The following is a 22,772-nucleotide window of genomic DNA, read 5'->3' as shown; positions in this document are numbered from 1 at the left end:
GGAGGCTAAATGGAGCCTCCCAGCTTGGGGGGTCTCTCCAGTCGCGCAGGACATGCTGGAGTTGCACAGGAGTCGCGCAGGGCATGCACTCACGCAGCTGGAGGCGCACTGGAGACACGCAAGGCATGCACTCACGCAGGGCATGCTGGAGCTTCCAGGGGCCTCACGGCCCCCGAACTCCCCAGCCTCCGCCAGCTCTCCTTGCAAACCCCATCTCGGCGGTTCCCACTGATCGTGGGATACACCTCACAGTTTCCCCCCTTCAGACAAATGGAGCTGTAACCATGAGTGGCCAGCTGGAAGGAGTGAGTGTCGGGTCCGAGGCGGGACAGCCTCCCTGCTTTTAGAGCTGTAACCACGAGCACCGCTGTACTCTGTAATGTCTGAAGAGGGCTAAAGTTTTGTAGGTGTAGGGGTGTGTACACACATACACTCCGGAGTCTTTGCCCTAGGAGCAGTGCCTTATTTTACTCCCCCCCAACCCCATCAAGCAGTCCCCCCAGAGACTCTGCTGTAGCTGCTACTCGGCAAAGCTCCATCCAGCTGTCTCCAAGCAACAGCCTTTCCTGTCCTATTAACTGCAAGCTTTGCAGTTAACTTTGGGGTGGGGATATTGGATCCTGTTCAGTGAGTCCTACTTCAGCTCTTCCGTTTTATTCCTCTCCTCAGTTCTTGCCTTTTTGTGAAGCCTGGTTCAAGATTTCGTCAAGACCAACCCTGAATTTGCTTCTAATTCCAGACTCGTTCGTATATGTCCAGTTGGGAGAATCAGAAGTTGAAATGCATTGAAAATGGCAGGAGCGTTTGGCAAGGACAGAGGGCTGTTGGCCCTCTTTTGTTTTATCTTGAGGGTAAATAATGGTGTAAGTTGGCAACGACTAGTTATCAGCCCAGCAGAGCAATATGTTCTGGCCCCTTGCACACCCCACAGGTGTGCTACAAATAGATAAATTAATAAAATGGTGCATGCTGGTTTTCCCCATAAGGAAAAGGAAACCCTTTTCAGAAGGGAAGGGTGGGTGTGTTGCCTCTCTCTTTGGGGTTTAGCCTGCATTGCCTTGTCAGTAGCTATGAGAAGACTATATCATAGACCCTGCTTGTACATAAGCAGGGTCCAGTTGTGCAGTAAGGGATGAAATGGGACCATGGCTCATTGGTAGAACATTTGCTTTGCATGCAGAAGATCTCTGTTTCATTCTCTGGCAGCATCTCCAGGTGGGCTGGGAAGGACTCCTGCCTGAAACTTTGGAGAGCTGCTGCCTGTCTGAGTAGACAAGACTGAGCTAGAGGGAACAATGGTCTGTCTCCGTATAAAGCAGCTTCCTCTGTTCCATCTTGGTCCCACGGATTGCTGTTTGGAAAATGCTTCCTCCTCCATCCCCAACTCCCCATCCAAGATGTTGAGCACCCTGGCTATAAACAATTGCAGGACAGTCTAATCTGGTGGGTGGCCCAAGACTGGAAGGGATTGTGGCTCCTGAAATGTTTTGGTTGTGTAAACAGCAGCAAATTGCATTTTGACCGTGCAAACAAGCTCCGTATTAGAAGCATGATTGCCGCAATCTGTCTCCTGTTGCCCCCATCACGGGGTTGTAAGCAAACCTCCTGTATTAACGGGGTGAGCAGATTTCACGCTTACAGGATCTGGTTTGTTTTTTCTGGGAACCTCAGGTGTGCCAGCCAGTGCCAGATGCAAAACGACATGCTGGCTTCTGCATATGGAAATGGCTTCCACAGCTTTTCTGTACTGGTGGAGAACACACACTGGCCCACAGCTATGGAGTTCCAGGAGTGCCCTTCCTCTTGGTGCAGCAAGGCGGCTGTTTTGGGTAGGCTTGGTTTTCGAAAAGGACAGTTGAAAGGGGAAAAGGCTGGGGTGTTGAGTCCGTCTCTCTAACCCCGTGAGATGCTAGAAGGCAAGAGGAGGGGAAAGGGCAGAACTCAAAGGCCAAATGTGGCAATGTCTTTCTCTCTCGCTGCCTCTCCGTTGCCATAGTACTCCCTGTTTCTCTCATGCTGTGTTTCTCCGGCTGCTCCTTTCCTCTGTGGCCCAGGTCTGATCTTGCAGCTGCTTTTCCTCCTGAAATCCATCCCCAAATGGGTCGGGTGCATTCCCCTTTTGCTGGCACCGAGTGCATTCCAAATCATGATGACACAACGCCCACCCCTTGGTCAACCTCTGTACAAGTGCACTGATGTCAGTCCACCTTATGCTGCCAAGGCTCCAGTTTGCCCACCTTCCCGTAATCCCCCCCCCCCAATAAAAATCTTCTTCCTGCTAGGTCATTCCCTTGTAAAGATGGAAAGAGAAAAGATCGCTTTTGCTCCCATGGCTTGAGAGCCATTCTCTGATGGTCTGGGCTTGTGAAACCTTCCTTGGCATGCAATGTCTCTCCTTTTGGCTGAGCCTCCTGTGCTCCCTGCCCACACTCTCTCTGCCTTTGGCTTTAGTTTTATCCTCACTTGATCCCAGGGCTTCATGCAATGAACCTGCCATCACTCGCTTCTTTTCCTCCCCTACCCCAGCACCTCCCTCACCAGGTACCAGGATTGTTTGTATTCCATTTACATATCAAGAGGGGACACTTTTGCAATCCAGCACAGAATGTGTCATACTGGGAACCTTGATCTCTGTTTTCTAATTTTGGCCACACACGCCAAAGCATGATGCTAGCCCTCATTATGGGAAGTGTCAAAGCCAGGAGAGAGACTTCTTCACACAATGCAGTCACTGCCCCACATTCCAGTGATCGCCAGTAGCTGAACTGGCTTTTTTAAAGGATTAGAGAAATGCATGGAGGATCAGTGTGTCAGCGGCTAGCCACAATAGCTTTATGAAACCTCCATGTTCGGAGGCAGTATACCTTGGCATACTCATTGCTGGAGAGAAACGGGAGGGATGTTGCTTTGACGCCTTGCTTTTGAGCCCTCCACAGTCTCTTGCAGGCTGATGTTGGAAATAAAGGCTTGAACTAGACGTGCCTTCTCTTGGTCTGACCGAGTAGAGCTGCTCTTATGCCTTTTTGAGGGATCAAATCAGTATGTGACTGGAGAGGGCTTCCATAAGGTGGGAGAGAGGGAGGGGGGTCTGGAGGGGGAAATGAGGAGTGTGTGTGTGTGTGTGTGTGTGTGTGTGTGTGTATTCACATTTATATATTGTCCTCCCCCAAACCCCGGGGTTGATTTGATTTATATCAAATTGATTTCAAGGAGCTCAGTACAGTATATGGGGTTATTCCCTTTTAGCCTTCCAACAGTCCTGTAACATAGGTTTAGACTGAAAGATTGTTCCCATCTTGAACAATTGTGGTGGCAATAGTCACGTGCCAACCCCCCCCCCACCATATCTTTAGCCCTATTCAGACATTATGTTGTATAAGTGTACATATGTCTTCAAGCTTGTTCATGTTTTTGTGTGAATGACTGTACCTGTGTTCATTTTAACAGTGAACGTGGGTACAGGACTTGCAAATGCATGCTACAGATGAGAAGCGTACTGCTGTACCTGTGTTCAACAAAACATGAACACCTGTGTACACTGGACGTACAAGTGTTGAATATAACGTGTGAATAGGGTGTGTGTTCCCAATCCCCTATTGTTTCCCCGCCCTGGGGACACCCACCACTGACCATACACCTCCTTGTTGTTTTCTGCCCTGTATAAATTCCCTCTTCAGCTGATAGCATCGGAATAGATGGTGCCTTCCAGACAGTTGGCGGGTCTGATTTCCAAGGCTCGTTTAACCACTTTGCTAGGTACTTGGCAGGGAAGGGTCTGGAATCAGCTGGAGTCCCCGTGTGATATTTAAACTACCTGAAACTTTTTCTCTTAGTGGAAATCTGCACTTCTTGTTCTTCTTTCTCCCATTAGAGGCATGTTTAAAATTCCCACAGCATATAATGTAGTGTCTGTTTGCTTATCAAAAGACAGTGGAGTGGTGGGATTTTTTTCCTCCTAGGGTGAAGAAAATGTAGAATTCTATTTGGATGCTCTCTGGACCAAAGAAGATGGTACAGGGCAGGCTCAAACCAATGCAAGTGGATGTGGCTGAATGCATAACTTTATACTTGCACAAGGGGGAGATGTCTGATTTGGGACAGAGCCCCCCAGAATATAGTAAAGCAAGGACCCTCCAATCCTTTAAATCTGGCCTTTGAAATACAGCATGGATTTGTGTGTTGGGGTGATTAAGGCATCTGTCCATCCTCTCTGCTTTAGCAAGCTCCCTTCCTCGCCTAATCCTCTTCCCCCCGCTGCAGAAGCACTCAGCATGCGCACGCCTTTCTCCCCTGTGAACCATTCTGAGAGGGCTGTTCCATCCTTCCGCTACAGGCTGTTCTGGTTAACCGGTGAGTCATGAGAGATGAAGGGCATTCAATTCCCCACCTGTCACGGGCCCGAGTGCGGGGGTGTTTCCCAGCCCTGCTTGCATCGGCAGGAGCTGTGCAGCAGCAGACAGTGGGGCGAGGGGAAGGGACGCGGCCAAGTGCCGGCTGCCGAGAGCCAGCGGCGGAGTTAGTATGCCGAGCACGCGGGCGCTGGCCGTAAATGCCTTTGACTTTGGATAAAGCCAAGCCAGAAAATTGATGTTCTTTTCCATCCTATTAGCAAGAGCTTAGTTCTAGCGAGGAGAAAATGATGATTAAAAGGGTCAAGTCCACTCGGCTTCAAACAAACTGTACCTTGGACACCATGTCTCTTTAAGATCTTGGCGCGGGAATGTTCTGGTGTGCGGTTGAGGACAGGAGGGAGTCCTGGAAGCTGAGGAGCCTAGTGGCCACCCCCCCACCCCAGAAAGGGCTAGGTGACTGCTGGACACTGATCTGGTTCACACAGATGTTCAAATCTTGGTTTAATGTGGGTTACCAACATTAACATGATTGTGTGAACCCACACCGAGGCAGATTCATCTCAGATTCATCTTGGTCCATTAACTACCTTGGCATGGGTTCACACAATCACACAAATGTCAGTAACCCACATTAAACCGAGACTTGAATGACACAATAAAATTAGATTTTGTGAACCAGGCCATTATTTGTGGGGAGGTCTCATATTACATTGGGTATAGAGCACACACCTTTAATGCAGAAGGTCCCAGGTTTGATCATTGACCTCTCTCCAGTTGAAAAGGATCTCACCTCGTAGGACTGGGTGAGGTTTCTAGGCACGTTGCAAGCAGAGCGTGAGGGGATGATGGCCTCCTAGTACCTGGTATTCAGAGATATACTGCCACTATGCATGGAAGCTCCACGGTGGTCTCTGTGTCAACGTGAATATATTCCAGGGACTGAACAGGGGACCTTCTGCATGCAGAGCAGATGCGCTTCGGCTGAGCTATTGCTACTCCCCGCTGGTCCTCTAATGTTGTCTCAATCAGCCTTGTAAGACAGGTGGGTCTTGGAATATCCATTTTGCAAATGGTGGGGATGGAGGCTAAGAGAGAGAGTAGCTTGCCATAAAGCAGGGCTGCAGCGCTTCGGCTCTCCTGCCGCTGTTGGACTACAGCTCCCATCATCCCCAGCCAGAGAGGCAACTGAACAGGGGTGAGGGGAGTTGCAGTTGAACGGCAGCTGGAGATCTGGAGTTGTGCAGCTCTGTTCTAAGGCCTCCTCCTGGGATCCCAGGAGAGGTAGCTTTTGAACCGGAATCATCCTGGTTGACAGCTTGAGGCATTGGGCCGCTTCGACAGTGGCGTGGTTCCGTTCTGCATGCTTGGATGTCCTTGCTGTTAGCGATGACGAGTGAAGGGTGCCATCTTTGGTGATTCCCTGGACCTTCCCTTGTCTGCTGATGTGTGTACAAACACACACACACACTCCCTCCCTCCCTCCCTCCCTCCTTCCTGGATTCTCTCATTTGCCCTGTGGCAAGGCCAGCTGTGATCAATGGGTGACCTGGGAAAGCTGGTCTCTTTCAGCGCTGGCTACTGGAATAATGGGCTACTGTCAGGACAAATGTGACTTACAGAACAGGGGTTCTCAACCCTGGGTCCCCAAATGTTGTTGGACTACAACTTCCATCGCCCCCAGCCAAAATGGCTTTGGCCATGGATGATGGGAGTTGTCGTTCAACCTCATCTGGGGACCCAAGGTTGGGAACCCCTGTTGTAGAAGATTGTACACCAAAAGAGCGGCATACATAATAGCAAAGGTATCTGCGGAGGGCCGTGGAAGGGGCTCCAGGATCCTTCCCCCCGATGTCCTTCCTGTGGCGCACACTTGTGCAGACGTGCACGTTTAACGTTCTCTCTCTAGTCATGATGAGAACTAGAAACCTGGACCGGTTTGTATGCCAGCACTGCTTTAGGGGACCGAGTGGGAGGTGTGCGTGGGTGACATGGGGGAGCAGAGCAGACCCCAGCCCAGCCGAGAGCCCTCTGTAACGCTGTCCTTCTTTTCTACCAGGTCAGCAGAGTCTTAAAGCCTGGAGGGCGGTTCATCTCCATCACCTTTGCCCAACCACACTTCCGCAAGCGTCACTACGCCCAGCCTGCGTACGGCTGGTCCGTCCACCATGTGACATACGGCAGCGGCTTCCACTACTTCCTCTACGTCATGAGGAAGGGCGGGGAGCTTTCCCCTCCTGAACTGGCGCTGGGGCAGAGCCTCCACCTGCGTCCCAGCACCCCGGCCCCCGTATGCTACCTCCAGGACTCGGACAGCGAGGACTTTCTCTCCACCATTGAATTGTGACCCACTGGGAAAGAATGAGGGCGGGGAGTGAGGCACCCCACGGGCTTGCGGGGAGGGATACCCACAAGTATCGCCATGTGCCCGTTTGCCCGATGTTCGAGACCCACCGCCAAAATGTCTCCAGGTCGCTTTGGGTGACTCCTGCATATTTGCAAAAGAAAACACCAGTGCCGCCTTTGTAGTTGGCAGCAAGAGTCCATTCTCCGTGGAACTGGATAGGAATGGTTTCTGCTGCCAACTCTGTTGTAGAAAAGAACATTTCCCACCCCCTCCGAATCCTCTCGTCTGCTGCTGCTTGCATCTCCAAGCTGTGAACCTCTTTGTGGAAAGGGGGTGGGGTGCTAAGAATCTCTGGAACTGCTTTTTAAAATCTTCTCTGTCATCAGTGTTTCCCCCCATCTGTTCTAGGACAGGAGTTCTCAAGCTCAGGTCCCCAGATGCTGTTGGACTACAACTCCCATCATCCATAGCCACAATGGCCAAAGGCCATGCAGCTGGGGATGATGGGAGTTGTAGTCCAACACCATCTGGGGAAGCAAGCTTGAGCATCCCTGTTCCAGGATGATCTAAGTGGGCTTATAGTTTCCCAGCAAGCCTCTGAAGAGGAAGCTCTAGAGGTGGTCTCACTCTCCCGCCTTCTGAGCTGGGGATGGCTTTAACGGTGCTTCACTAGTTTTTGAAATAAATGGCACTGCCAAATGTTGGGTACCATCTCGACTTTTTCCTTCACATCTGGCCAGTGGTTGCCCCCAGCTATGATAAAGGCAAGATAAGAGCCCAAGGCAGTTCTGTTGGATTCCTGCACCCTGTGTTGAATCCCTGCCTGCCGGTTCTCCTAAGTAGGACATTAAAATATCCCAAATTCTGCCACCTGAGACCAGAGCTCACTGTTTTCTGAATGCATTATGCAGATTAAGCATACACTTGCGAATGTACTTGTATGCTTTGTTTGGGGCATCCTTTGTGTCAAATCTAGGGGTGGGGCCGCTGTCTCATATTAGGGGAGGAGTATCAAATTCGGGGTAACCAGCTGCAAAAGAGGGTGGGGCTCGTGTATCTAATAATTGTGTAGAACAACTTCAGCCCTCCTGCTGTGGCTGGACTACAACTTCCATTATCCCCAGCCACAGAGGCCAGTAGTTGGGGGTCATGGGAGTTGTAGTTCAGCATCTGCAGGAGGGCCAGAGTTGTGCAGAAAATGAAATTGTAGGGGCCGATGCTTGTAACATGGGTGAAAAGTGGCACCTCCCGAAATTCTCTCAGCTCCACACCCATTAAAGGTACAGTAACTTCACAAAGCATTATTGCACCAAGGAATTGAGGATAAAAGACAATGGGATAGAAACTGAAGCTGCTGTTTGTTGACTTGGAATGGGGAGAGAAGCTCCAGTTACCAAAAACTACCTTTAAATCCCTCTGTTTTCAGACTGCTTAGTGGGAGATACCTCTGTGCAATTAGCCTTTTAGTCCTCGTTGGCATTGACAACAGAGGATAAATTATGCTTAAAACGAGAGCATAAACATTTGCTGGATTAATATCGGGAATTCCCACTTTGGGTTCCCAGATAGACGGCAACTCCCGTCATCTTCAGCCACAACGACCTTTGGCCAGTAACATCTGGGGACCAGCGTTGGGAACCCCTGACTTGTATGCTTTATACAGGTTAGAAGGTAAATAAATAAAATGGCTCCCTGTCCCCACTAAAGGGCTCACAATCTAAAAAGAATCGTAAGACAGACATGAGCAACAGCCGCTGGAGGGATGCTGTGCTGGGGATGGATAGGCCCAGTTGCTCTCCCCTGCTCTTGTTCAGTTATCAGAGGTCAGCTTCCTTGAACACAGAACTTAAAAACCTTAGTCCATGGCCCACTCTGCTCTGGATTGAGGATGGAATCCGATACCAGGCAGAGGCAAGACAGAATCAGTCCCAGCAACAGGCTGCAAACCGGATTTCAGGACAGGCTTGTGCCAGCCTTCAGCTGTGGCTCAAGGTAGGTAGGTCCCTTGACAGGTGAGCCAGGGAAGTTCAAGGCAACGGTTTGCTGGGAGGTCTAGTCCAGCGACTCCGTAGAGAAGCAGCTAGCCCAGCTGCTGGTGGCAGGCTCCCTTCTCCAGCTTCCTCTTACCAGGGCTGTGCCCAGGGCAACGGAATCTAACCCGACTCTGGCTTCTGCCAGCTGTGTGCTCAGCTCCAAGCTGGCCGGAATTAAGTGGTTCCTGACAGGTTGCAGCTTGCGAGCTACAAGGAGGCAGAGCGGCACCTGCAACCCCACGGCAGCTCTGCGGAGGCCCAGGGCAGGCCAAGCAGAGCGGCTCGGCAAGCAGGGCCCCCCGCCTCATTACCTCTGTGCCCCCCACCTGCCTCCCTTCGCTAATTCTGGAGGAAGTCCAGCTGTCTGCTCTTTGTGGCTGTTAATGAAACGGCCAGAGAACCTGTGAATCATTCTAATTCTCTCCATCCATCTTGGGCGAGGGAGAGGCGAAGGGGCCAGAGCTGCCTCCGTATCTCTCTCCTGCTCCCTGATGCAGATCTCGCAGGAGCGTAGAGGGCAAAACAACGAGCAGAGATGGGGTTTTTATTTTTTATCCGCTGCCACAAGCAAATTGCCTTAATCCTGTTTCTGTCTCTTGAATAATTGTGAAGACCAGCAGCAGGGCAGAAAAGGGCAGCACAGGGTTCCCCGTTCTCCTCTCGGCCTCCTCTCAGCAGTGATGCTCACTTAAAGGACTGCCCCCTCCCCCTGATATATCCCGATGAAATATTTCTTCCCAGCAATCTAGAAGTGATTTAATGGGTTATTTCTCTCTCTCTCTCTCTCAACACACACTGAGCACAGTCATGGCGCTAATGATGATCTTTGCAGAGTTCACAGGCTCTCTCTAGCAGAAATAATGCCAGTAAAGCTGTGATATTCGCAATGGAATCCATGGTCCCTTTTGCAGGCAGGGCACAATTGGTACCCCTTGCCTGCTTCCAGCCCTCCTTTTGTACAGGGCTGCAAATGTTAATTGACATAACACCTGCCTTTAATTGCAAATTAAAAGTGGATTTTTAATAAGATCTAATCAGAGTTGTCTGCTTCTTTCTGAAAGGGTGCCCACGGTTGTTAGCATAATCTGTGTACCTCCCTCTCTCTCCCTCCCTCCCTCTCTCTCTAAATGTTACAATTATATAAATGACACGGAGGTGCATTTAAAGGCAGAATTTGCACAACCCAATTTTTCTGGACTTGCAATTGAGAAACAAGTTACTGTAAAGTTGTGCCCGGATGGAGCTGCTTAGTAGATGAGCAATTGCTTTGCATCCAGGAGGCCCCAAGTTTCATACCTGGCATCTCCAGGAAGGGCTGGGGAATATCTGCCTGAAACCCTCACTTGCCAGTTGGTTCAGGCAAGCATGACTTGTCCCCTTTGCTAAGCAGGGTTCACCCTGGTTTGCATTTGAATGGGAGACTACATCTGTGAGAACTGTAAGAGATTCTTCTTAGGGGATGGGGCCGCTCTGGGAAGAGCATCTGCCTATTTGCATGCAGAAGGTTCCAACCCTTCCCTGGAACCTCCAAGATAGGGCTGAGAGAGAGACTCCTGCCTGCAACCTTGGAGAAGCTGCTGCCAATTTGGGTAAACAATACTGAGCTAGATGGACCAATGGTCTGACTCTGTTTAAGGCAGTTTTCTATGTTCCTAGATAGGTGAATTGTCTAACTCTGTATAAGACAATTTCCCTTGTTCCTCATATATGTAACCTTTGGATGATCCATATACATTTCTTGAGTCAGGTAATGCATTCCAGAATTATTTATCAGTGAAACATTTAAGGTGCTGTTTAAGGAAGGGAAGCCCTAGTCCCCATCAGAAGATGTAGCATTTTTTATTTTTTAAGAAAAAGTAATAAATTATATTTTATTAGACTCTAGTTTACACTTCAGAGCTATTGAGAAATGAGTCATTCAGACTTAAGAGGTCTGGATTCAAATCTTGCCCATGTTGGGGATTATTGACGTTGCTTTGGCCTAATCTGTACATAACCATGAGAACAGCAGCAGTTTCCCTGGCAGAGTGAATACAAAATTGTGAAGCAGGGCTGTACAACTTTGGCCCTCCTGCAGATGGTGGACTACAACTCCCGTCCTGTCTGATGACTGGCCACTGGCTGGGGATGATGTTGTAGTCCTGAGAAAAAACTTGTAAACTAGAATTCCCTTATAGCAATCCGAGCCTTCCAAACACAGGGCTGCATACATGTGATAAAATTAAAATTAGGATATATCGAGGAGATTCTCACGATCAGCAAAAAGCAGGCTAAGGCAGCCGAGCCTGCTTTTTGTGGATCGTCTGCTGCCACGAGATCATCTATCTATCTATCTATCTATCTATCTATCTATCTATCTATCTATCTATCTATCTATCTATCTATCTATCTACCTATCTACCTATCTATCTACCTATCTATCTATCTATCTACCTATCTATCTATCTCCTTGCTGTAGGGAGCTATTAGCTACACCACACCACAGCTTGTATCTTTGATCAACAAGGGCTGTGCTTCTTTCACTTCTTTCAGAGTTTTCTTTGTGTGCCCGTCCCGTATTGGCTAATTGAATAGCATGGAGTGTCCTTTAAGGAGGAGGGTTGGTTGTTGTTTTTTTTAACATTTTCGCTGTAGAATAGAATTTACTGTTTGAAAACTCTGGATGGCGAGGCCGCTCCTTCCTTTTGTCTCTTGAGGATGGGGCTGTAGCTCAGTGGAAGAGCCGCTGTCTTGTATGCAGAAGGTCCCATGTTCAGTGCCTGGCGGCATCTCCAGGTAGGACTGGGAAGGACTCTCGCCTGTAACCTTGGAGAGCTGCTGCCAGTCAGTAGACAATGAGGCCATTCACACAACCAAAGCTGTGTTCTACCCAAGCTTGGCAGCTGCATGTGCTCCCAATTTGTGGTCGTGTGGAAGCAAGGTTAGAAGAAAACCTGGGCAGAAGTGATTGTGTGGAAGCGAGGGAGGAGGAAAACCTAGGTCGCCTTTCCTCTTACCTTGCTTCCACACAATCACTTCTGCCCAGGTTTTCCTCCCATCTTGTTTCCACACAATGAGGTGTTTCACACAATTAGTGTGAAGTGCCGGGAGGGTTGGTGTGGGGAGAGTGGGCTTAGCCCGCTTTCCCTGCACACGAGCGGAGTGCGCACTCTGGGCAGCCGAATCAGTTGCTCACACAACTACTGGCTCCGTCCTGGAGCTGGTAGGGGTGGCGGGGATCAGGCCCAGAAGTCCCAGCATGCCCCACGCAAGTGCGCAGGGCATGCTGGGGAGACCCCCAAGACTGGGAGGCTTGATGGAACCTCCTGGTCGAGGGTCTCCTCACGAGTTGCTGCAGCACGGAGATGCACCGTGGCAACTCACGACCCCAAAACCCGGGTTAGCGGAGTGCTTGTTCTGCTAACCTGGTTTAAGGAGAGAAGGTTTTAGGCCGGCTAGACGCCAGAGAACCACCGGGCTCACATTAGCCCGCTTCCGCACGGTCGTGTGAATAGTTTCAACCACTTCTACCCAGGTTTTCTTCCTAAGTTGCTTCCACACAAGTAACAAGTGGGAGCTCACCCAGCTCCCAAACCCCGGTAGAACACAGTTTTTGATCGTGTAAATGATCTCAGTGAGGTTGATGGAGTGAAGGTCTGACTTGTCGTAATGCAGCTTCCCATATAAACCAGAATGAAAATGGCTTTAATTTCTAGCCATTACATTTTGCACACAAACTCTCTCCTTACATTTTTAGGGCTTATTATCTTTAAGGCCTATTACTAAAAGCTCCCCACCGCCTTTCATCCTGTTTGGGGGATGAAACGACTAAGAACAACATATTGGCACATCAGTGCTGGCTTCATGTTTCTGACCACAGAAAACACTTGAGAGGGAAAAGCTCCCACAGTGGATCATGAGTCAACACTGTGATGAGACTTGATACACAAGTCCCTGTTGAAAGAATGGCAATGTGTCACTTGTTTTAAAATTAGAATCAGCTCAAAAACCACCCTTGGCTAATCAATCCTCTCTTTTAATTGCACATCGTAAATTAAGAAATAAATACCTGTTACCCCTGCTAACTGAGCAAAGAGACACCTTTTCAAGTGGCGATTCTCTTATATTTAGCAGGAGGAGAGCAATTGACCCTATCCAGCCCCAGCACAGCATCCCTCCAGTGACTGTTGCTGGTATCTGCCTTGTGTTTCTTTTTAGATTGTGAGCTCTTTGGGGATAGGAGGCCATCTTATTTATTTATTGTTTATTTTTCTATGTAAAGAGTGTTGGACTAGGACCGGGAAGACCTGCGTTTGAATCCTCATTCAACCATGAAACTCACTGGGTGACTCTGGGCCAGTCGTGTATCTCTCAGCCTAACCTACCTCACAGGGTTGTTGTGAGGATAAAAATAACCATGTACCATAATCTCTTCAGAGGAAGAGCGGGATATAAATGTGAATAATAAATAATAAAAAAATAACTGCTTTGAGAACTTTGATTGAAAAGCGGTATATAAAGATTTGTAGTAGTAGTGAATACCAGTGAACCCATCATGGCTAACTGGTATTGTTAGACCTATCCTCCCATGAATTTGTCTCATCCCCTTTTGAAGCCATCTAAGGCAGGGGTTCCCAACCTGGGGTCCTCCAGATGTTGCTGAACTACAATTCCTATCATCCCCAGCCACAGCTCGGGGTGATGGGAGTTGTAGTTCATCAACATCTGGCAGCCCACCAGTTGGGAACTTCTGATCTAAGGTAATGGCCACCACCCCATCCTGTGGCAGTGAATTCTACAAGCCAACTACTTTTTTTTAAAGTACTTCACTGCGACCCTCCTGAGCCTTTTGCCAGCAGAATCATTGTGTAACTCTGAGTACTAGTATTGCATATGTGCGTGAGAGAGATTTTCCCCCATTTATACATTTTTATAAATGGTAAGAGTCTAGACCACTCTCATCCGCTTTGGGGTGCAGTTATAAAGATTCCTCCACTTTCCCTGCTAGCTCTCGTCTTCTTTTCAGTCTTCTGGGCTGCACAACTTCGGTCCTCCGTTTGTTTTTGGACTACGACTCCTATCATCCCCAGCCACAGTGACCAACTGTCAGGGATGATGGGAGTTGTAGTCCAGCATCTGCAGAAGGGCCCTAGTTGGGCAGCAGCCCTGGTCTGTGTGCACCTTCTGGGGCTGGTCCATCCAGCACCTTTCCTTGTTGCTTTATGGGAGCCTGGAAAGTTCTGCAGTGCAGTTCTCTTGTTAGTCATCCGGCCATCTCCCTCATCTTTGCATTTCCCAGAGATGCCTCTGCAGCTGCTGAGCTGATGCAAAGCGCCCGGCCGCTCACGCAGGCGCCATCAGAACGGCGATGCTCCCTAGTATTTCTATTAGCTCTGCATTAAACTAAACTGAGCTACAATCTGTGTGCACAATGCCATTAGTGTCACTCATGACCTAGATTTATCTTTCTCTTTTGGACTGAGCGGGTGGTGGAGGAGATGTATGCCGCACTTTCCCCGCTGCCACTTTGGGAATAGTTGGAGTTAATTAGGTTGGTTCCTTTCCCATGAGCTCTCCAGGGGTTTGTCAATTCCATCCTGAAGGTTTGGCAGCAAAAGCCAAGGGAGAATTTGTTAGCGCCGGTGGAGATATATTTCCTGAACGATACAATGATGTTTCGGATGGGAAGCCTGGGGGCCTGGTGGGCATGCATTTGAGCCCTTGGGGCAGCCAAGAGAAGGGCAGGGCCTCTTGCCTTGATACCTCCATGGATGGTGCAAGCCGGTCCAGAGTTGGACCTGGCCCACACTTGGAAGCAAGGCCATTGGTCAGTTCTAAAGAGATCCAGGGCCCCGGGGCCCCCTTTTGAGCCCCGTCTTGGAGGAGAGCTGGTCTTGTGGTAGCAAGCACAAATTGTCCCCTTTGCTAAGCAGGGACAGTTCTGATTTGCATTTGAATGGGAGACTAGATGTGTGAGCATTCTAAGATATTCCTCTTAGGGACTGGGGCCGCTCTGGGGAGAGCACTACTGTTACTTATACACTGCTTTTCAACAATACTTCACAAAGCAGTTTACACAGAAAAAGAATTTTTTTAAAAAATGAAGATGGCTCCCTGTCCCCAAAGGGCTCACCAACTGAAACATAAGACAGACAGCCCCTGGAAGATTGCTTTGCTGGGGTTGGATAGGGCCAGTTGCTCTCCCCCTGCTTAATATCAGAGATGCACCACTTTAAAAGGTGCCTCTTTGCTCAGTTAGCAGGGGGCCAGCACCTGCCTGCTTGCATGCAGAAGGCTCCAAGTTCCCTCTCTGGCAGTTCCAAGATCGGGCCGAGAAAGACTCCTGCCTACAACCTTGGAGAAGCCGCTGCCAATCTGTGCAGACAATACTGAGATAGATAGACCAATGGTCTGACTCAGTATAAGGCAGCTTCCTATCTTTCTATAATGAATCATCCTCCACACACACTCACCAGGAATAGTTGCATGTGTTTTTATAGTCTTTAATATTAGAATACGGCACCTATGAAGATGGAAGCAGCCGAAAGCCAGGGGAGGCTAAGCGCTTCTCTCTCTCTCTCTCTCTCTCCTGCTCTGTGCAGCTGACTCCACTTCTGCACTTCCTTTCTGGAGGAGGTCAATGGAGGTGGCTGGCTGATGAGATTCGGGGCTCACTGGGGGCCTGTTGCCCCTACTTGGAAGAATCTAGGAACATAGGAAGCTGCCATATACTGAGTCAGACCATTGGTCTATCTAGCTCAGTATTGTCTTCACAGACTGGCAGCAGCTTCTCCAAGGTTGCAAGCAGGAATCTCTCTTAGCCCTATCTTGGAGATGCTGCCAGGGAGGGAACTTGGAACCCAGATGCTCTTCCCAGAGCGGCTCCATCCCCTGAGGGGAATATCTTACAGGGCTCACACTTCTAGTCTCCCTTTCACATGCAACCAGGGCAGACCCTGCTTAGCTAAGGGGACAAGTCATGCTTGCGACCTCAAGGCCAGCTCTCCTCTATTTGTGCAATCAATGCAACAACAGAGATGGGGCCTTTTGTGAAGCTGCCCCCCCCCCACACACATTCAAAACCCAATTCCTGTGCATAGTCAGCAAGCAGGAAACAGCCTAACGTTCTCTGCATCATGCTCTTCATTAGGCATTTCTTTAGCCCTACCAAATTAATAATAATAATAATAATAATAATAATAATAATAATAATAATAATTTCCATTTTATATCCTGCTCTTCCTCCAAGGAGCCCAGAGCGGTGTACTACATACTTGAGTTTCTCCTCACAACAACCCTGTGAAGTAGGTTAGGCTGAGAGAGAAGTGACTGGCCCAGAGTCACCCAGCAAGTCTCATGGCTGAATGGGGATTTGAACTCAGGTCTCCCCGGTCCTAGTCTGGCACTCTAGCCGCTACACCATGCTGGTTCAAATATGACAATGAGACAAATATTTATATCCCGCTCTTTTACAAAAGTTCCCAAAGCGGTTTACATAGATATAAATAAATGAAATGGCTCCCTGTCCCCAAAGGGTTCCCAGTCTAGAAAAAGACACATAAGAGAGAGACCAGCAACAGCTACTGGAGGGATGCTGTGCTGGGGATGGATATCAACGTGCCTGGTCCCAGAACAACACCAAAAAGATCGGCCCTAATGCCTTGAGCATGCAATCTAAAATTTGACACAGAGAGACAACGGCGGAAGGCAAAGGTGAGTGGGAAGGATATGCATTGAGTTCAGTTGCATGTCCTCAAGCCTGAGGGCCATGGTGACTGGAGCTGATGGGAGTTGTGATCCAGCCGGATCTGGGGACTCAAATTTGAGAACCCCTGGACTAAGAGGAACTCTGCTGCAGACCTGTGCTAAGAGCCCTGCTAGGGAGCTGTTCAATGCACCTGTTGTTATCCTCAAGCCCTGTGTGGAACTCAACCGGCAACACACCTGCCATGGCTATGCAAGGCCTCTATCGGACGGGACCTGGGTGTCTGCTAGGTCCATGGTGCAAAGAGCTGCTGTGGCACATCCAGGTGCAATTTGTACCCATCCTGGAGCCCTGATGAGATCACCCAGATACTCCGTTCCGGTTACTGCGGGCGCAGCATTGCTTCTGCTGGTCATCTGGCCTCTCTCCTACCTTCTGCCTGAGGACACAGCAGCGCCTGCAGGGGACGGGCAGTGGCTGGCGGCATCAGCCTTCAGCGGCAGCAAGCAGTGAGGAGTGTGTGGTAAGTAAAGAACCATGTTCTGTCAAGCCCTTTCAAGAGCACTTGGAGATGTGTATCAGGGGGCCAGCGAAAGTGTTACTATCATCCTGGCAGTTGGCAGAGACTTGGCATATCTCAGGGCACTGCAGGCCAGGGCTATCGTTTATCACAAGCCTCAAGACCCCCCCCCCCGTGCTGTGGTCCAGGAGGGCCAACTTTGCCGCAAATGGCATCGATTGTGCAGCAGGCTCTGGAATGCGGATTAGAACCATTTGGAGGTGATCTGTGCACGCCGGCAAATTGCACAGAGCGAGCAGGGCCTGTAGCTCACCGGCAGCACATTGGCATGCAGATGGTTCCCTGTTGGCATTGCTAGGTTGGGCTGGGAGAAATCCCTGCCAGAAACCCTGAAGAGCTGCTGCTGCCCCTCACTGATCACACTGATTGAGGCAAGGGAGTCTGCAGGAATTGTTCCAAGGGATGGGGCAAAGCCAGCAATCCAACACCCTCCCCCCTGAGAGTATGCCCCATTGAATTCAATGGGAACTGGCTCAGTTCAGGGGCAGGGGGCAACTGCCCCCACCTCACCCTGGATGTCCATGGACCCAGATGGACCAATTGGCTGATTCAGTACGAAGCAGCTTCATACACTCACATGACACATCTTTTCTATCCAGTGCTGATTTCAGCTTGTGTATGGGTATGGAGGAGAACTGATGTTGGGATCTCCCTCCGAAATAAAATCCCCTGCACCTAGAGAGCTAACTTGTCAGGGGGGTTAACTCAGAACTGTTCTCCTGGACACAGTGATTTTCTGTGTGTGGGCAGAGAATGCTCTGGACCAGGGTTTCTTAACCTTGGCCGCCCAGATGGTGTTGGACTACAACATCTGGGGGCCCAAGGTTAAGAAACCCTGCTCTGGACAATGGCTAATTCGTACAACGAGAGGTGCCAGAGTTAGTCTATATATGCGATTTTCATCCCAGATGTGTGCAGGCCGATGATGATTATATTTGAGGGTGAAGTAAACTGCACTTTGGAATTACGCTTGTCACGATTGTTCAGGAGCCATTCTTTCATGAGGCGAGGCAGTTGCCTCGGGTGGAGGGGGGGATTAGTGACACACCAGCAACAAGATGCCCCCTCTTGCCACGACTAAAGCAGCAATTCAGGACTGATCTGACCCTTGCAAGCTGTGACAGGAGCGCCTCTCCTCACGCAAAGCCTGCAAGAAGCACCAGGAAAAGAAGCTGATGGCAACCTTCTCTCCTTCCCGTCTTCTGCACCACTTTGCAAGCTTGCAAGGGTCGGTTTTGCCACATGCCCAACCAGGGGCATGGGGCAAGGCAGCATTTGACACCCTACCTCAGGCACAGCAATAGGAACACAGGAAGCTGCCATACTGAGTCAGACCCTCGGTCCATCTAGCTCAGTATTGCCTTCCCAGACTGGCAGCGGCTTCTCCAAGGCTGCAGGCAGGAGTCTCTTCAGCCCTCTCTGGGGATGCTGCCAGGCAGGAACTTGGAAACTTCTGCATGCAAGGATGCCGATGCGCTTCCCAGAGCAGCTCCATCCCCAAAGGGGAATATCTTACAGTGCTTACACTTCTAATCTCCCTCTCATATGCAACCAGGGCGGACCCTGCTTAGCAAAGGGGGCAAGTCGTGCTTGCTACCACCAGACCAGCTCTCCTTGTGCTCTGCCCGCATGCTATGGTCGCTCCATATTTTCCAAGGCTGAGTCCTAGCAGTGACACCAAATCCTAGGACTGAACCCCGGCAACATCTCAGCCTGGGGCCCGGCCCGTGAAAGCCTTGTTTAGCAGCCAAGGCGGAAGAGAGCAGCTGTACTAGCGAGAGTCAGAAACCCATGAAGGGCAAACCGTCCATCACTGCTGGGAACATTTCTCGGCACTGGAGAGGAGTCTTCCGTGCCCTTTCTTCCCGTGAGCATTTCCAGTCCTCCTTTGCTGCTTTGCAGCCTTTAGGGTGGGGGTGGGGGTGGGGGTGGGGGAAATGGAGAGATGGGGATGCAGGAAAGGGGGAGCCTGAGATGTGGTCGAAGCAGGCGCAGCGGGGAATCCAGGCAAGCAGGCAGGATTTTCCATGGAAAGTGCCGGAAGCCGCGGTCAATTTGATAGCATCAGTGGGTGCTCAGTTGAGCAGGAGCAGTCATAATGGGTGATCGGCTAACAGGGCTGGGGTGGGCTTGGCGAATGGGCAGGCGGGCGGGGGGGGGAGCATTGGCCTGCAGGGGACAGTGCCGTCCTAAGGATTTGCCTGAGTTTTGCTTCCTTCCCTGCTGCACAACCTTTCCTTCTCCTTCTGTCCTGCTTTGACTTGCTGCTTCCTCAGTCGGGATCGGCTGTTCTAGAAAGGCACTGAGTCGTGAAGAGAGCCTCTGTGGTCCCAGGGTGGGGAGTGGGGAAGATGCCGAGAGAAGGGCCATGTGCCTGCAACCGCCGCTCCAGTTCTTGCCCTGGGATAAACCTGGGTAATAGTCACCTGCACGGCTTCTGCACTCGCGAAGGTGATGCAGGTCACTGCTGCACAGTTTTATCCATGGGCATCCACAGGACCGTTTCTGCAAAGACTGCACTCCTATACCCACTTAACTGGGGGTAAGCCCCCTTTTATTCAACAGGGCTGGCTCAATCCAGGGCAAGGCAACCAACCCTCTCCCCACCGCCCACCCCCCACCCCGGATTTATCACAGAGCAAGTAAAGTGTGCCGTCAAGTCAATTTCGACTCCTGGCGCCCACAGACCCCTTTGTGGTTGTCTTTGGTAGAATACAGGAGGGGTTGACCATTGCCTCCCCCCGCACAGTATGAGATGATGCCTTTCAGCATCTTCCTATATTGCTGCTGCCAGATATAGTACCAGTGGGGATTCAAACTCGCAACCTTCTGCTTGTTAGTCAAGCATTTCTCTGCTGCACCACTTAAGGTGACACACTTGTAGTAGTGAGCATGAATTGTCCCCTTTGCTAAGAAGGGTTACATGTGAGCACTGTAAGATATTCCCCTTAAAGGTAAAGTGTGCTGTCCACTCAATTTTGACTCCTGGCGCCCACAGAGCCCTGTGGTTTTCTTTGGTAGAATACAGGAGGTGTTTACCATTGCCTCCTCCCTCACAGTATGAGATGATGCCTTTCAGCATCTTCCTAGATCACTGCTGCCTGATATAGGCATTTTCCATAGTCTGGGAAACATAACAGCAGGGATTTGAACCAGCAACTTCTGCTTGTTAGTCAAGCATTTCCCTGCTGTACCTCTTAATAGAAAGTGGGCCACAGGGTCCTCTTGCTGCCAAGTGCGGAGAGAGAGAGAGTGCTCCTGGCCCCTCCAGGAGACTGCTGTTTGCCTTAACCTCTCACTGCTTAGAAGTTGACCTGCAGTTGCCTAGAGGTAAATGCAGCAGTTAAGCTTTGATGCAACCGTCAACCCACAATTGTGATTGCAAGTTGGATTTGACTCAAATATGCAATTGGGAAAAAATGCATTAGAGTATATAAGCTTCATTTTTTAAAAAACCAAAAACCGATTTTGAATGCAAAACATTGGGGGTTTGGGTTGGGTAGGACTTAGGAACATAGGAAGCTGCCATATATTGAGTCAGACCATTGGTCCATCTAGCTCAGTATTGTCTGCACAGACTGGCAGCAGCTTCTCCAAGGTTGCAGGCAGGAGTCTCTCTCAGCCCGATCTTGGAGATGCTGCCAAGAAATGAACTTGGGACCTTCTGCATGCAAAGCAGCTGCTCTGCCACTGAGCTATGCCCACATCTAATTACATATTATTCCCCTTTACCCTTGTCTCAATTCCCTTCCCTTCCTGTATTGCCTCCTTTGTGTCCATTTTCTACATTGTTGTAAGCCCCTCAAGGCCAGAAACTGGCCTCTCATTCTTTGCAAAGAGCCAAGTTTATGTATGTATTTTATATGCATATTCATATTTTGTATATGCATATTAATAATTTCCACATATTTTGCCCTGGTTTTCTGTATAAAATATCCACAGTGGCTCACATTAAATAATAATGGTAATAGTAATAGTATGTATTAAAATAACCAACAACATAAAAGCCAACAGAAGAATTTTAAAAAATAGTAACAGAACTAGACAGGTCAAGGACCACCTCTAGCCTCAGAGGCAAGATGCCTCAAAATCCCAGTTACAGGTGAGCAACAGCAGGAGAGAGGGCATGCCCTCAGCTGTTGCCTGTGGCTTCCCTGAGGTATCTGGTGGGCCATTGTGTGAAACAGGATGCTGGACTAGATGGGCATTCTTGGGCCTGATCCAGCAGGGCTATTCTTATGTTCTTATGTAAGGACCATAAGTAAGTTGTAATTGCCCTTAGAAAGGCAGGAAACAATGAAAGCAGGTTGATCTCCCCTAAAAACGTGTTCACTGTTTAGGTGCCACTTGAAACGAGGGCTTCTCTGGTGCCCTTACATTTATTGCATGTATTTTGAGGTCCCCCTTTCCCCCTTTCTCTTTCCTAAGCAGCATTGTTTTGGAGTCCCCAGACTGTTTGTGATGTAACAGAAGCACCAGTGTTAATGCTGGAGGGCCACCACTCTTTCAGGTAAGCTTCTGGCTGGACTTGTGTCTCCTGAGCCAGTTCTTAGAGTTCGGGAGTTTGCATGGCACTTCTGCCTGCTCACCAGCAACACTCCTCCATGCATCAGTTCTTCTGTTCTCTGTTAACAGCCCCTTGGTTTCAACCTTGAAATGATTTGGGTTGAATCAAGGACAATTTGCTGTTTTGACCTCAAATAGAATCACCCTCAAAATAGAGTGCCCGATTAGGGCTCGAGGAGAACCACCCCCAATTTGACATGAATCAATTTGAGTTATTTGGGTGCCATTTTGTGGCCCATTTTGCTAGAAAAATGGGCCTCAAAATAGCACTTTTTTCTGGGGAGAGCTGGTCTATCAACTGGGGTCAACCTTCAGTTGGTAGACCAGATTTCCCTGGAAAAATGGTGATTCATTGAGACAGCTGGCCAAACCGACTGTTTTCAATTAATCAATTTGATGTTTTTTTATTTGATTCAATAATCGAATCACAGAATCTGGTTTATGCACAACCCTAGTGCTTATGGGAAGAATGATTTTGTCCTACCGTACAGTGCTGTTGTAAGACTTATTGAGATATTGCAGGTGAAGCACTGCGTTATGCATAATGCAGTGTTAGACTTGAATTCAGAGGTGCACAGGTAATTTTGGAGCCTGGACCTAAAGGCCTTTGGAGCCCCCCACCCCCATTGCAAGTTAAGCATCATCCCCCTCCACATACACATCGTGACACACACAGTATTGTTAATTCATGGGTTCTTGAGGGCACAAGCAGCAACTGAACTCACAAGAATGTAATATAAAACAGGTATATGTATGCAAATATGCATTAGCAGAAACATTTCAACACATAACTTAACATATTCCCATCCCACATATTTCTTTTCTCCACGCCCCACTCTGTCTCTAAAGTACCCAGTACAGGTCACTATCACTTATGAGGCAAGGCTACAACACCTGGGGCTATTTAGTTTAGAAAAAAGACGACTGTGGGGAGACACGATGGAGGTCTATAAAATCATGCATGGTGTGGAAAAAGTGGAGAGAGAGAAATTCTTCTCCCTCTCACATAACACTAGAATCAGGGGTCATCCCATGAAATTGATTGCCAGGAGATCTAGGACCTGCAAACGGAAGTACTTTTTCACACAACACATAATCAACTTGTGGAATTCTCTGCCACAAGATGTGGTGACAGCCAACAACCTGGATGGCTTGAAGAGGGGTTTGGAGAACTTCTTGGAGGAGAGGTCTCTCAAGGGCTACTAGTCGGAGG

The 22,772-nt window shown here is 49.4% G+C and overlaps 1 protein-coding gene across 3 annotated transcripts in view; it reads left to right on the top strand.

Moving 5' to 3' along the window:
- Nucleotides 1–9,758, top strand: part of EEF1AKMT4 (EEF1A lysine methyltransferase 4) — a 34,482-nt gene extending 24,724 nt beyond the window's left edge. For all 3 annotated transcript variants that reach the window (XM_053311651.1, XM_053311649.1, XM_053311650.1), the window contains one exon: nt 6,409–9,758. In XM_053311651.1, coding sequence (XP_053167626.1) covers nt 6,409–6,696 — 288 coding nt within the window. In that variant the 3' untranslated portion in view covers nt 6,697–9,758. The remainder of the gene's footprint in view (nt 1–6,408) is intronic.
- The last annotated feature ends 13,014 nt before the right edge of the window (nt 9,759–22,772 follow it).

Source organism: Hemicordylus capensis, chromosome 3 (assembly GCF_027244095.1).
Source record: "Hemicordylus capensis ecotype Gifberg chromosome 3, rHemCap1.1.pri, whole genome shotgun sequence".
In the NCBI taxonomy this organism is placed as follows: Eukaryota; Metazoa; Chordata; class Lepidosauria; order Squamata; family Cordylidae; genus Hemicordylus; species Hemicordylus capensis.
This window is presented reverse-complemented; position numbering and strand designations above follow the sequence as displayed.